Source organism: Hyaena hyaena, unplaced genomic scaffold (genome assembly GCF_003009895.1).
Source record: "Hyaena hyaena isolate Hyena2069 unplaced genomic scaffold, ASM300989v1 scaffold_413, whole genome shotgun sequence".
Classification (NCBI taxonomy): Eukaryota; Metazoa; Chordata; class Mammalia; order Carnivora; family Hyaenidae; genus Hyaena; species Hyaena hyaena.
Genome location: NW_024081047.1, coordinates 1336223 through 1350313, shown reverse-complemented (window position 1 = coordinate 1350313; position 14091 = coordinate 1336223). Strand labels below are relative to the sequence as shown.

At 36.9% G+C, this 14091-nt stretch overlaps 1 protein-coding gene across 5 annotated transcripts in view; it reads right to left on the bottom strand.

The window, feature by feature from the left end:
* Positions 1-14091, bottom strand: part of SCEL (sciellin) — a 232539-nt gene that overhangs the window by 15227 nt on the left and 203221 nt on the right. For all 5 annotated transcript variants that reach the window (XM_039252454.1, XM_039252453.1, XM_039252457.1 and 2 more), the window contains 4 exons: positions 12906-12965; positions 12704-12763; positions 12482-12538; positions 4292-4354 (listed from right to left, as the gene is read on the bottom strand). In XM_039252454.1, coding sequence (XP_039108385.1) covers positions 4292-4354; positions 12482-12538; positions 12704-12763; positions 12906-12965 — 240 coding nt within the window. The remainder of the gene's footprint in view (positions 1-4291; positions 4355-12481; positions 12539-12703; positions 12764-12905; positions 12966-14091) is intronic.

Here is a 14091-nt window from a genome sequence, read left to right as displayed (position 1 = left end):
AATGAGATTAATGATAATGGCTTCATTAAGATTTAATTTTTATAATTGTGAATAAAACCCAAATCTAGTAAGCAAATTTGAAATGTGGAACAATAAACTCTTTGATGGGTTTTGCTATGCCAGTAGGTTTGGAAGGTAACAGATTTTTTTTTAAAAAAAAAGACCTTTTATTCTGGAATAATTTTAAGTGTATAGGAAAAATAAAAAGACAGGTGGAGAATCTATGTTTACCCTTCACCCAGCTTCTCCTAATGCTAATATCATACATAACCATGGTATACTTGTCAAAACTAAAGCATCAACGTTGATACAATACTATTTATTAAACTACATACTTCATTTGTATTTCATCAGTTTTCCCACTGATTTCCCTTCTCAGTTCCAGAATCAGAATTAGGACATATCTTCCCATAATAGTAATGTCTCTTTAGTCTCATAGTCTCTGTAATAGTTGCCAAGTCTTTCTTTGTTTTTCCAGAGACGGTGATAGATGTTACAAAGGAAATCCTATCTTGATGTCAATAAATGGTAACAATATATATTTTTTATTATTTAGAACCATAGAAATGGTTAAAAAGTACTTTGGCAACCAGTGAAATAACCTGTGGTGCTTTTTACAATGCTACTGGGCCCCATATCCAGATATTCTGATTTAATTAGCTTGGCTCACAGTTTGGGCACAGGGATTCTTTTAAGCCTTTGCAGTGAGTCTCACATGCCAGTTAAGGTTGAGAACCACCACCTTAGAGGCTGGGCAGCCCAACATCTTACCCAGAAGAGTACTGGTTCTCAAAATGTGATCCCTTGATCAGCAGGTGGTTGTGACATCCACCAAAGTCTGGGAACCAGTACAATTGAGGAAGCTCTGCCCAAGTAGTTTTCTCAGATGACTTGAATAATCCTTATAAAAGAGAATTCATGACTCACAATGTTTGTTAATTAACAATTTTATCATTAATAAGTTATTCTTCATTGAAACAAATTGTTGAATTATAACTTCTAATTATTTGTGTCTGAGTTAAACAACAACTCTACAAAATATAAACTCAAACACTGTGTTGGATCTTACAGAATTTCAAATGGGATTACTCTTGAAGAAATTTTTCCTGCGGTGGAAATTCATCTTGAAACTACCTATCTGGAACCTTCATACATTGCTAGTGAGAGTATAAAATGGTACAGCTGATTGAAAAATAGTTTGGTGGTTCCTTAGATGGTTAAACATAGAGTTACTATACAATCCAGCCATTCCTCCTAGATATATACCCAAGAGAAACAAAAAAATATCCCACACAAAAACATATATGCAACATTGTTCACAATAGTTAAATATAATCCAAAATTCAAAACCAATTCAAATGCCCATCAATTAATGAATAACAAAATGCTGTTTAGCTATACAATGTATAAATACTATTTGGCAATAAAAAGAAATAAAATACTGATACATGCTATAAAATGGATGAATCTTGAAAGAAGCCAGTCATAAAGGCCCACATATCATATGAGTTCATTTATATGAAGTGTTCAGAATAGGCAATTCATCGAAACAGAAAGCAGGCTAGGGCTGAGAGGTTGGGAGGAAAATGATGTGTGACTGTGCCTGGGTATGGGGTTTCTTTCTGAGATGATACATATGTTCTAAAATGGCTTGTGGTGATGATTGTACACTCCCTGAATATGCTGATTAGAAAAATATATTTACTTGGACATACAATTACCAAACAAAGTGAATACATTCATAAAGTAAATCAAGTCTTAGTTTAGCAGGCCCAGGACTCTTATTTAGATTTCCATTGTCTTACTAACTTAACATTAGCAACCTGAGATTCAACACCATAAAACAACTTCAATGGATACCATTGCATACCACTGATACCACTGCAAATTTTATAAATCTCTTTTGCATAGAGAATAAAATCTTATGAGAGCTTACTATTTTGTATCCTATGTGTTGGGGTTTACTTCTATAAAATGTTAAGGTCTTGAGCTCTTGTAAAAATTATAAATTTCAATATATTTTTTAAAAGTACTCTACTGTAAAAAATAGAGGATGCCAGAACAATCAGATTCATTCCACCTCTCTAATTACTAACCTTCTACACTTAGTCAAGTCTCTTAGTCTCTGTGAATTTTCTTAATTTTCTTCCTATTAAATATTTACCCATTTACCCCATTTTCACAGTCCTTTTTGTAGCCAGAACACATGGGCACAAAAATTGGGCCCAGAGATTTCTTCTTTCCATTCTTTTCCAGGAGAAATTTTTATTACAGTTGTTGTGTCAGTGCCAGAGTGGTGCTTACATTTTCCATTTCATTTCTAGAGAGCAGAACCATCAGACATTGTATATATTCAGGATTGTGATTGAACTGAAGGAGAATGAACAGTACTTGGAAACAGAACTCCGGGATCAACAAATGGTTTTGTAGTTGTGGTAGTTAAGGCATCTAGATATAGTAACTGAATGTGATGATTCCTGTCTCACTGGAGAGAGAGTGGGTGCATCTGTGAATGTATATGTCATAGTTGGATTATGTCAGTCAGGAGACACAGATGAAACTACAGGAAGGGAAAGGAGAATATGTGTACCTTATTGTCAACCATGGTGTTTTCCATCTATACACAACTTCAATTCAAATGGCCATACCCATACTGCCTTGTTTAGGAGGCCAAAAAGGCCATAAGAAAGCTTACCATGAGTAAGTTCAAGGTATGAGGAGGCAGACTGCGAAGCAGCAAAGATTCTTAGTTATCAAATAGATATAGAGATTAAGGAAGCCAATAGGCAGAAGGAAGAGCAAGACAAAAAGAGGGAGTGGCCAATATTCAGGAAGTAGCTAAGTTATAACAGTAACAAAGAACTAGGGTTAATGTCCAGGAATTCCTGAAGGAATAACCTTCCGGATCAGGCCACTATGAGGTCTGCCCATGCTACCATTCCTGCTCTTGAATTTCCATAATATTTCATTTCCTCATTAATCTTTCTAATAAAAACCATTTCATGGGGGGCGCCTGGGTGGCTTAGTCGGTTAAGCGCCCGACTTTCGCTTAGGTCATGATCTCATGGTTCGTGCGTTCGAGCCCCACGTCGGGCTCTGTGCTGACTACCAGCTCAGAGCCTGGAGCCTGTTTCAGTCTGTGACTCCCTCTCTCTCTGACCCTCCCCTGCTCACTCTTTCTCTCTCCTAGAAATAAAAAAAAAAAAAAAAAAAAATTAAAAAAAAAAACCATTTCATGGACAAGACACACTGAATTTGGAGCCTGTGTCAAATCATATTAAATGAAAACTTCCTTAATCGTACATAATCATTTACTTATAATTTTTTAACCTTAATCATTTCCAGATAATACTTAAGTGAGACTGGTTAACTGTAAGCCCAGTTCTACTCCCAAAATAATAGATGTTTTTCTAAGATAAACAGATTCTATTGAAAATTTACCCTCCCTAGTTTTAGCAAAAGCTTTTGTGTGATCACAAGAAAAGAAGGCAGAAGATGATTTAGGGAATTAAGGGAACAGAAACTAACATTCGATGCAGGAGTCTTTTGTAGACATTTTGGGGAAAAAATGTCCCAGATATCTTTCTGCTTTTCTGCTCTCCACATACAATATTGACAATATCATTTCTTTGCATAAAAAACTTTTTAATAGAAAAGACAACTGTGCCTTATGAAGGTAAAAAATAGAAAGCCACTGTTTTTAGAGACCCCCATATGTGGGGGGGGGTGTGATGGCAAAACATGGAAAACAATTTAATTCTTTCTTAAACAGTCTGTAACAACAATGAAGTAGAGCTTCTATCCCAACTTTCCTTGTATAAGAAACAAAGTACGACAGTTTTCATGCCATTATACTGTGCGGTGTAAAGTAATTTCAAAACTAGGTCCTGTTTTGTAGCTGTGATAAATTTGCACATTCTTTTAACACTAGGTATCCAAGGAAGAAATTCCCAGAGTGCTCTCTGCACCACTGAAAGACTACTAAGAAACAATAAGTAAAAATAAATCTTCACAGCCCAAGTGCAGAGCTTTGAATTTCCATGATGCCTTTTACACTAAGCAATTGAATAGAAGGTCCTTAGTCAGGCATTCCAACAGAATTTGAATTTTGTTTAACTTTTTTCCATATTATCCATTAAGTACTCTGTATATTGATTTTTGTATTTCAATCATGTTTATATCTAAATACCATAATACAATTCAACTCCTCAGTAAATCTTCTAATGTTATATAATTTTGGTAGGCTCATATGGAATTGATAATTAAAAAAGTAAATTATAATAAGTCTTACCTTCCATTTTTATTTTCAGAGACATTAGAATTTACTTCAATTAAATTTTTCAGCTCTTGGTCTCTAGAGGTGAAAAAAATACACATAATTAAAATGTATAATATACATATTTATAAATATATATATCCTATAGAACATTGGAAATCTGACATTGAGCTATTTATTCTATACAACTCAAATATGAGAGCCTAGATTATGTGTGAGAGAGAAAGAAAGAACTAATCTTTTGGAAGTATTGAGAAATCTGGTCTGTAAATAAACAACTGATTTATAGTGTCATTCAGTTAACATTTAATGAGCACTAACTTTGTGTCACAAAGTACTATGTATTTTGACATGGATTCTCTCTTTCAGATCTCACAAATCCGTGAAGGACAGCATATGGGGCTCAGGAAGTCTAAATGAATTTTCCAACGTCAATTAACTAATTTGTAAAAGAGTCAGGATTTGAGGCCAACCCACCTGCCCATCTGAAATCAATTCTTGGATATTTAATTAGAGACTTCGTTCCAGCTTTGTAGATCACAGAAACGTGAAACCCCAAATTTGAATAAACAATACATAATGTGGAGGATAAATGGGACAATTAGATTCTTGAATCTTGAGCCACAGCAATGACTTTCATATGCTTTCATGATCTACAATGTCCCCTGGTATGTTTTTTTCAAATATTAGTTATTTATATATTTGGCTATAATGCTGGTGGTTCTTGATTTTTTTCCCCCATGAGTTTGGAAAAGCCCTTGTAATGAACCCAATTGATTAGGACCCTTGTTTATGAGCCAACAATGAGGTTACCTCTTCCTCTTTTTCCTTGGACAAGTGAATCAACCTTCCTCATCTTTCTTTTGTAAACTAGACTAATCATATCTAATTTCATTAGGTTGTGGTGAGAAAAAATGAGTTAATGTAATTAAAATTAATGGTATAGTGACTCCCATTGTGGGCAAACTGAACAAGCATGAATAAATGATAGTTAACAGAAGTTTAGTGACACAGCAGGAGGCACTATTGATTCCACTATTTTGATGGACTGCCTTTTCATTTGTATTTCTGCTCTAATTTCTCTCATCTTTGGAATTAACCCTAGTTTTTATAAATCTCCCTGCTCATGACTGTGAATAGTAGATTTAAATAAGTTTACATGTAATCAAAGTATGGACTCTTGCTCACAAAATTAATATTGATAAGGATGAAAAATACTACAAAAAATTCTTGTAGTGTATTGAGATTTAATACTATTTTTATATAATATCCAAACCATCAATAATTGATAAATCTGCAAATTGGGCAACATTCCATAGCTACACTTAAACTTCACATTTAAAATACTAGCTGCATAATTTTGAAAATGTAGAAATTAGTTAGATTATTTTTTAATGTGAGTTACAGTAGGGAAAATATGCTAATTAGCACATGTAAAAAGCACAAGATTTCAGAAGTAGCTCAGAAGTATTGCAATCATCTGATTCTGCAGTCTGAATGATGTAAAATTCAGAACTGACTCTCTCAGTGTAACTCCCTCAATGAACTATGTAAGGAAACCTCCCAGATCACATTGCTCAAATTTAGAAAGGGAGAGAAAAGACTTTTGCTGAACCCCTAAAGGTCCTTCAGGAATTATTAGAGCTACCTTCTTGACCTCAAGGGCTACTGTACTACTTTAATAACCTGGGCATTAAGTAATCCTCCTTTGATCATTTTAAAATAATACTTTACTAAATACTTGGGGATAATGAAATAAAAGAGATGTACCATGATGTCGCATAATCCAGTTTCCTAGCAGTGCCAAACCAGAATGGTTAGCAGGGGTAAACAGAGATCACCAGGATATGTGAATCTTGTAAGAATTAGAATTTTGTCACAGCAAATGATTCTCCTTCCATTGTGAACCTAGGATGAACTGAGGGCCATTGTGTAAAGACAGACACTGATGATTTTCACTACAACTTGTGAGTAGAGTCTCACTGCCATGGCCTTACATGGCCTTGTACTTAGAAGCTGCTCCAAAAGATTTCTGAAATTAAATTTAAATTCCCTTTTTCTACTTCTCTAGGGGAAATATTTAGCTACCTTACCTAGCTCTAGGAAAAGATATTAAATGGGTCCCCAGGGGGAAGACATTAGACCCCAAACTTTTAAGGTAGTCAGCTCCACCCACATCTAGGCACTTAGTGTGCACCATGACCTTGTAGAAAAAGATCACTAAAGGCAGTGGTGGACAATTCATCTCCATTGGTGTCAGTCACCCTTAAATTGCATATATTTCTTTTTTTATGCAGCTTTCAAATCTGGTTTTGTATCCTTGTTTTGGGATGCTGTTAGGGATGGAATTGTGTTCCCCCACCAAATTCGTATGTTGAAGTCCTAATGCTAGTATGTCAGAATGTGATTTTTTAGCAATAGGTCTTCACAGAGGTAGTCACATTCAAATGAGGTCATTGGGGTGGGCCCTAATCCAATATGACTGGTATCTTTACAAGAAGAGGAAATTTGGACTAAGACACACACAGATGGAAGACAATGTGAAGATACAGGGCGAAGGCAGCCTTCTACAAGCAAAGCAGAGGGACTTGGAATAGATTCTTCTCTCTCAATCATCAGAAGGAACAGACCCTACAGACAAGTCACCTCATTCTTGGACTTCTAGCTCCTAGAACTTTGAGAAAACACATTTCTATCTTAAGCCCCTCAGTCTGTGGCACTTGTCATGGCAGCCCTAGAAAACTAATAGAGGTCTCTTCTGCCTTCACAACATGATTACATGTTTCTTAGCCTGATCCTGGACATCCTCATTTCTGCTGGTATTTTTTGCTCCTGGTTGCTGTAGACACTGGATCTTTGCATATCCTCCACCCCTGCCCAAGGACCCAAGCCTTTCTGAATCCCAGCTATCATGAGAAAGAGCAGGAATGGGCTTGGACCTGAAAAAGAATGAGAAGCCAGAATCTAAAAAATCCAATAACTACAAGTAGGTAACTCAAAATTTGAACCTATGCATGACTTCAAAGAAGCATATGCCCAAAGTGGTATAATTGTGAATCATAAAATAAACCATATTAGTGGCTTCATAGAATTTTTGTTGTTTTTATTAAACAGCATCACATATCAAAATTGATAAAGTGGATTATAAGATTTTATTCTGAATAATCTATACTAATATGTAAAACAAAATGAAACACATGTTGTGTGTTTGCCTTGGTTGCTCACTCTGATTGATGTCATCAGCTAGATTAGAAGATCCAATAAAAGTTCAGATTACACATAAAGTTCCCAAGTTGAAGGATACAAAAATAAATTTCCACTCTTTAATTAAGAACACATCTATTGCATCGTGTTTTTACACTGTGGTAAAAAATGAAAAGCTGTGAGCCAAAGTGTGACAAGTAGATTTTTATAGAAGCCCAGCTACATACAGCAGGGTGGAGCAAAGCCTCCATTCCAAACCCTTTCTATGACAGTTGCAGTGGAAGGAAGACCTTATAACTGTATACATTTATGAGCAGTTGGAATTAGCTCCAAGAAAAATCACTAATTCTCTGTGGATACAGTGAGGAATGCTAGAAAGAAATTTTGTTAACCTTTGCACCTAACCATGCTTTTATAAATGTAGCTTTCAAAATTGGGGGTGGGGAATAAGTTATCTGTTATGTAAAGTCATAGCACAAATCTTGAATATAAGCATTTATCTTTGTTACAGCAATATCTATTTTCCACTGTTCACCATAGAGCAGATTAAGAAAATGAATAGATATTACTATGTCTCCTTTTTAAAAAATTTTTTTTAATGTTTTATTTATTTCTGAGAGAGAGAGAGACAGAGTGAGCAGGGGAGGGTCAGAGAGAGAGGGAGATACAGAATCTGAAACAGGCTCCAGGCTCTGAGCTAGCTGTCAGCATATAGCCCTATGTGGGGCTCAACCCCACGAACCGTGAGATCATGACCTGAGCTGAAGTCGGACACTTAACCGACTGAGCCACCAAGGCGCCCCATTACTATGTCTGCTTTTATACAATTTTTCTCAAGATAAGCTCTTCATGAGAGAAAGTTAGCAGCTCACTCACCACTGCTCTTCCTCTCTCACAAGGGTGTGGGAGGTATTTATTAAAAGCTGCAATATGTTTCTCTCTCTAAAGCTTCCTTGAATTGCTCTTGTAGGATATCAAACACATTTGCAAAATTAAGAGCCTTCATATAAAAAATTTACTATGGCACTTCTTTTATGCCAAGAACTAAATCTTAGGCATTAAGCTTTTTAGTTCAAAAGGAATATTTGTCTCTCTGAAAGGAGTACAGAATACAGTGAGATAAGTGGTATAATTCTTCAGCTCTGTTGACACGGCAAAATGGGCCTGGTTTTATATATCTTTATAGTTCATTTCAATGAGGAAGTCTTAAATATTTTATATTAGAGAAATTAACAGGTCCATAGGAAATTGGACAATGTAGGTATTTTAAATGTAAGATGTACTCAAGAATTTTAGTGGCTCTAATTCATCACCACGGTTGATTCAGGTTATGTCATGAGCAAGAGACAGTCATTGGCTTCAGCAAGCAGACCAATCATAAGATATCAGATTCCTTCATTCTAGTTTCACTTGTGGGGGTTCAGAACGTGAGAGCTGGAAAGCAATAAGCTTTATCTGGATGGATGACCAAAGGTCCTTGATTAGTTTGAGATTTTAGCCTTTAATTCAGAGTATTTGTTAAGCATCTAATATGTGCCAGGCATTGTGCTCTATGCTGTAAATAAAGAAGTGAACAAGACAGACCCAATCCTCACCCTCAAAAATCTTATAGTTGGGGAGAGATGATTAAATAATAATTCCCTCTGGGAGACAAAAGCTTGGGACAGGAAGATCAGAGAGCTTGAGAATATCTAAAAGAAGGATATGACACAGATGTGGTGGGTCCAGGTTAGGGGCCTGTTATCAATGCAATACCAATGAAAGATACGTGGGGTTTCTGTGTGGGGGAAGGAGCATCACGGGAGGTAGGGGTGGGGAAAGCCTGTGAAGGCAGGTTCAGGTTGGCTTTGGAAACCAGGTTAAGGAGTATGGCCCTTGTCCAACCGCAATGGGAAGCCACTGGAGGATTTAATCAGAATGATGTGATCAGATCTGTGTTTTGGGAAGATCACTCTACAGTGTGGCCAATAGACTGAAGGGCAGAAGGCAAGACTGGAAGCAGAGGGATCAATTAGGAGGCCGAATTGTAATCTGGTTATTGTAGTATCGGGGAAGATGAAGTATCTTAGTTCCTGAGATAGAAACATGCCGAGTGATCTATCAATTATGGAGAATGAAGCACTGGAGAGAGTCAAGGTTACCTCTTCCCCCAGCTTTCTTCCTGGAGCAGAAGTATAAGAAATCTGCAATGGGAAGATAGGAAGAAACTCTTCTCTTTTTGGAATACTAAAAACTTGCAGGTATATGTCTTAGGAAATAGGAAGCCCTTAAAATTACAGAAGTATAATAATACAAATAGTTCAGAATCCTTTTTCTACTTCAGATGAAGGATACATTCTCTAACTGTAAAGGCCTTGGCAGCACTAGCTGCTTTTCAACTTTCGTTTGTGAACAGAAGTTTATAGGCTGCAGATAATTGAATGTCTCCTTTTTATGCTGGTTCATGACAATGTGAAGCTGTCATTGCTAAAAAGCCATGCAGTTTCTCCCTGAATAAATGAAAATTCTCTGTACATTTGCATTTGTTCAGGTTGTTGTGTTCCTAGAAGGAGCTCAGGGACACCTGCTTGCATTCTGATCGATGACTAAAGTTTATTCCACCCCTAAGAGTGAATTACATATACAGCTGCTGGAAATGTCAGCAAAGTCACACAAAAAGGACTCTAATTCACTGCTGTTCTATTATTAAATAATCAGTGCTCATGTCACATTGAATTGGATGTAAAATTGCCTGTGGCTGTTATTCCACTGGGAGATGCTTTAAAATGCCCCCTCTCCTTACCCATTAAAATCAAGTGGGCAGGGTAGATACATTCTAGTTACAGGTGGCTGAGCTCATTGAATGAAGTCACTTTTTTCAAATAAGCAGCTTTCCTGTCTGTCTGTTCTGCTCTAATTCTTGGATAACCTGGCTGATTATCATTAAATCTGGTGTCACTCCCAAAGAAGACTCAGACATTGCTCAGGTTAGATTTATGGATCAAACTTCCATCTGAAAGCCACAAGATGGCCAATATTTTAAAATTTCCTCTTTATAGGAATCTTATCCATATAAGGAAAATGTCTTCTTTCTATAGATATTTTATTAGAAGTTGCTGAAATACAAACTACCTTTTTATAAAATTGGCATCTTCTAATAAGCGAAAGACAGAGCTCTTACCAGAAAGTTATCATGGTCGGTCAACATAGCATATTTGCCAGAGTGGGGGAGGGAAGAAAGGGAAAGTGAAAAAAGGGGGAAAGTGTATGCGTGTGTGTGTGTGTGTGTGTGTGTGTGTGTGTATGAGAGAGAGAAGTACATTTTGTGGAATCAGACACTGAGGGAGGGGTCAGCTATAGTAGCCACTGTTAGTTATTCCGCACATGGTTATTAAACCTAATCACTTCCAACATGGCTGGGAACCTCCTAATACTGTTACTGATAAAAAGAAAAATCCATCCCAGCCAAAACCACTATGCAGAAATGGTTCTACATAACAAAGATATTTCCATACAATTGTCAGTGGCAGGGTTGACACCAAGACCTGTTGTTATCTCAGCTAGTAGGGAACCTCTATGAGGTAAATACTTTCTATTCTTCCTGTCACTTAAGTGATTATTTGCTAGAATTAGTGTATGTAATTGTATTCCTTTCACTGCAGAGTAGGAGGGGGATTTAGAATGGGAAGGACTGTGGTGAGTATAAAGGATGGAAAGAAGATGGGAGTCTGAGCTGTTTTAGGCACAGATTTTTTTGTTTTTCTTCTAGGCATCAGAAGGACTTGAGTTTAGATCCAGGACATGTTTTCTTTCTTCAGAAGGTCATTTAATGTCCTTGGGCTATACTCTCCTCTTCTATAAAGTAGGCTATATGAATATATCTCTCATGGGGTAGTTGTAAGGACTGAATGTATATAAATTGCCAGTCCCACGACAGGGGCTCAGTAAGTGCTACTTTCTCTGTGGCAGTGCCTCCCTCCTCCAAAGACCCCAGCACCCCAGTGACAAAACAATACAAGCAGAAACAGCAAAATCATGCCCTAATGGAGACAATATACTAGGAGACGCAAGAGCTGGGCCAGTGAGTGTACTACACTGCCTTCTTTCCCCCAGCGGGTTCAAGGCACTTTTCCATATGTTAACTTGCTTTCCTCATCTTAGAATATTGAAACTATGGTTCCCAGCTCTATGTTTATAACGATAACATTTCAGGTCAGCAGGACAATTCAAATTTCTAATAATTATGTACTCGGTTGCATTATGTATTATTAGCTTATTATCTATTAACAAGGCTCTCTAGGTGAAAGATACAGATACCACATAAAGATAGTAATTTATAATATATTTGCAGAACTCAAAATGGAAGTTCAAGGTTAAAATCTGCTGTAATATTCTGTGAGCCCACACGAGTCGTGGATCTGTAATGCTGAGGACCCTGAATATCCCTTCTGATGCTCTTATAGTCATCCACATAAGCTACCAATGTGGTTCAATTTCTCTGAAATACTTTTTCCTCTTATTTGATTGCACTCAGTTTTCATTTCAGTCCTAACATGCTGCAGACCACAAACACAGAGTTGCACTCCTGTAAATAAAAAGTACAGAACTAAGTCCCAAATAGTGGGATTCCAGAAGAGCTCAACATGTTTCCTTGCTGACAGGAGACACATTAGTTAGAACTGTGTCTTCATTTGAACACTAAAGAAAAATAAAAGGCCTCTTTTTTAAAAAAATTGTTATATGTTTATTTTTAAGAGAGAGACAGAGCGCAAGCAAGGGAAGGACAGAGAGAGAGGAAGACGCAGAATCTGAAGCAGGCTCCAGGCTCTAAACTGTCACCACAGAGCCAGACATGGGGCTCAAACTCATGATCTGTGAGATCATGACCTGAGCCAAAGTCAGATGCTTAACTGACTGAGCCACCCAGGCACACCAATAAAAGCCTTGTTTAAGAGAGAGAGAAAGAAACAAAATTCCTAACTAGAACCTTAAGAGCACCTCAAGATAGGCAAAGTCATTTACCGCTCAGTGTTTTTGAGAGCTGGAGATTTCACCTTAATGAGATTGTCCAAGCCTTGACTGTTCAAAACAGAAAAAACAAAACAAAACAAACAAACAAAAAAAACAAATTCAGATTAGTGATAGGTTTTGTTTGTGCTAGGTCAATAAAGCTGCATTATAAATCCACTGCACCCAGGGGCAACAGACAGATGAAAACATGAAATGGCTATTTTATTTGATTACCTCTGACTGCTTCCAGTGACTGCAGGATTCACTCTGATGAGGTTATCCAGATCCTGGTTTCTTTAAATAGAAAAATAAAGGAGAGAAAGTTAATGGTAAAGTTCTTTTGGCAGGAGCATTAAGGTTATAAATCTGCTTGAAATAATAATAAACCAAAATACTCTTCCTGCCCAAGGCACAAAAATTAATGTAGTTCTATTACCTTCGGTTGTTGGTGAGAGTTTCAGGACTCACTCTGATGAGCTTATCAAGATCTCGATTTCTTTAAGTGAAAAAAAAAATTAAAGCAGCTTGGGTTAGAGATAATGCAGGTTCAAGTTGGTTGGAATTAAAAGAAAGGCTTAGCTGTCTTCTCGTTTAGCATGAGACATACTGGTTTGGCATAGAACAGCCTTAAAACTAGTTTTCTAGCTAATTTGGGGGGACAGACTATGCTGGATCTAAAGAGAAATTGCTCTGACTTTACATACTTCGTAGCCAGAGCACATCTACGAGGGCACGCTGGCAGGAGTTCACAGCAAACATCTGGGCATTAACAACTTACCCCTCTGCAATGTTTTAACATTATGAGGATACAAGCTGATTTTAATGTCCTTGTCCTTGTTAGTTTTTAAATAATACTCACCAACTGAAGATATTTTTTAAAATAAGCTCTAAAATTGGGATTAGACTTAGCATAAGACTTGGCAAAGAGCATTCTAGCAATCCATCAAAACCGTGACTTTTTTTCCTTTCCAATGACTAAAAAGCTGAATTGAACTCAGCTGTTCATGGTCAAATTAGTTACATGCTCTGCTTCCTATTTGAAGCCCCACCAGTTTGTTTTCTTGGTCAAGAACAGTATTTCTCCCCACATAGTTTGCTGCCATTCACTGCTTCAGTGTCATACCTTAAGGGCTGGGAAGTGGTGATTTTTCAGTGTGTTCCTGTAAACCCCTTTTTAATATTTATGCAGAGAAATATGACAGCCTATAATGGCAAGAAATCATAGGACCAGGGTGCCTGGATGACTCAGTCAGTTAAGCATCCAACTTTTGATATTGGCTCAGGTCATGATTTCACAGTTTGTGGGTTCAAGCTCCATGTCCGGCTTAGCACTGACAGTGCAGAGCCTGCTTGAGATTCTCTGTCTCCCTCTCTCTGCCTCTCCCCTACTCATGCACATGCACAGGTGTTCTCTTTCTCTCTCAAAAATAAAGAAAAGAAACAAATAAACAAGAAAGAAAGAAAGAAAGAAAGAAAGAAAGAAAGAAAGAAAGAAAGAAAGAAAGAAAGAAAGAAGAAATCACAGGACTGAGACTACTGCTTTCAGCACCATTTTGTTTTGTTTTTTTTCAGTATTTTAACATTTTTATTTTTCATTTTTTTACAAATAGTTTATTGTCAAA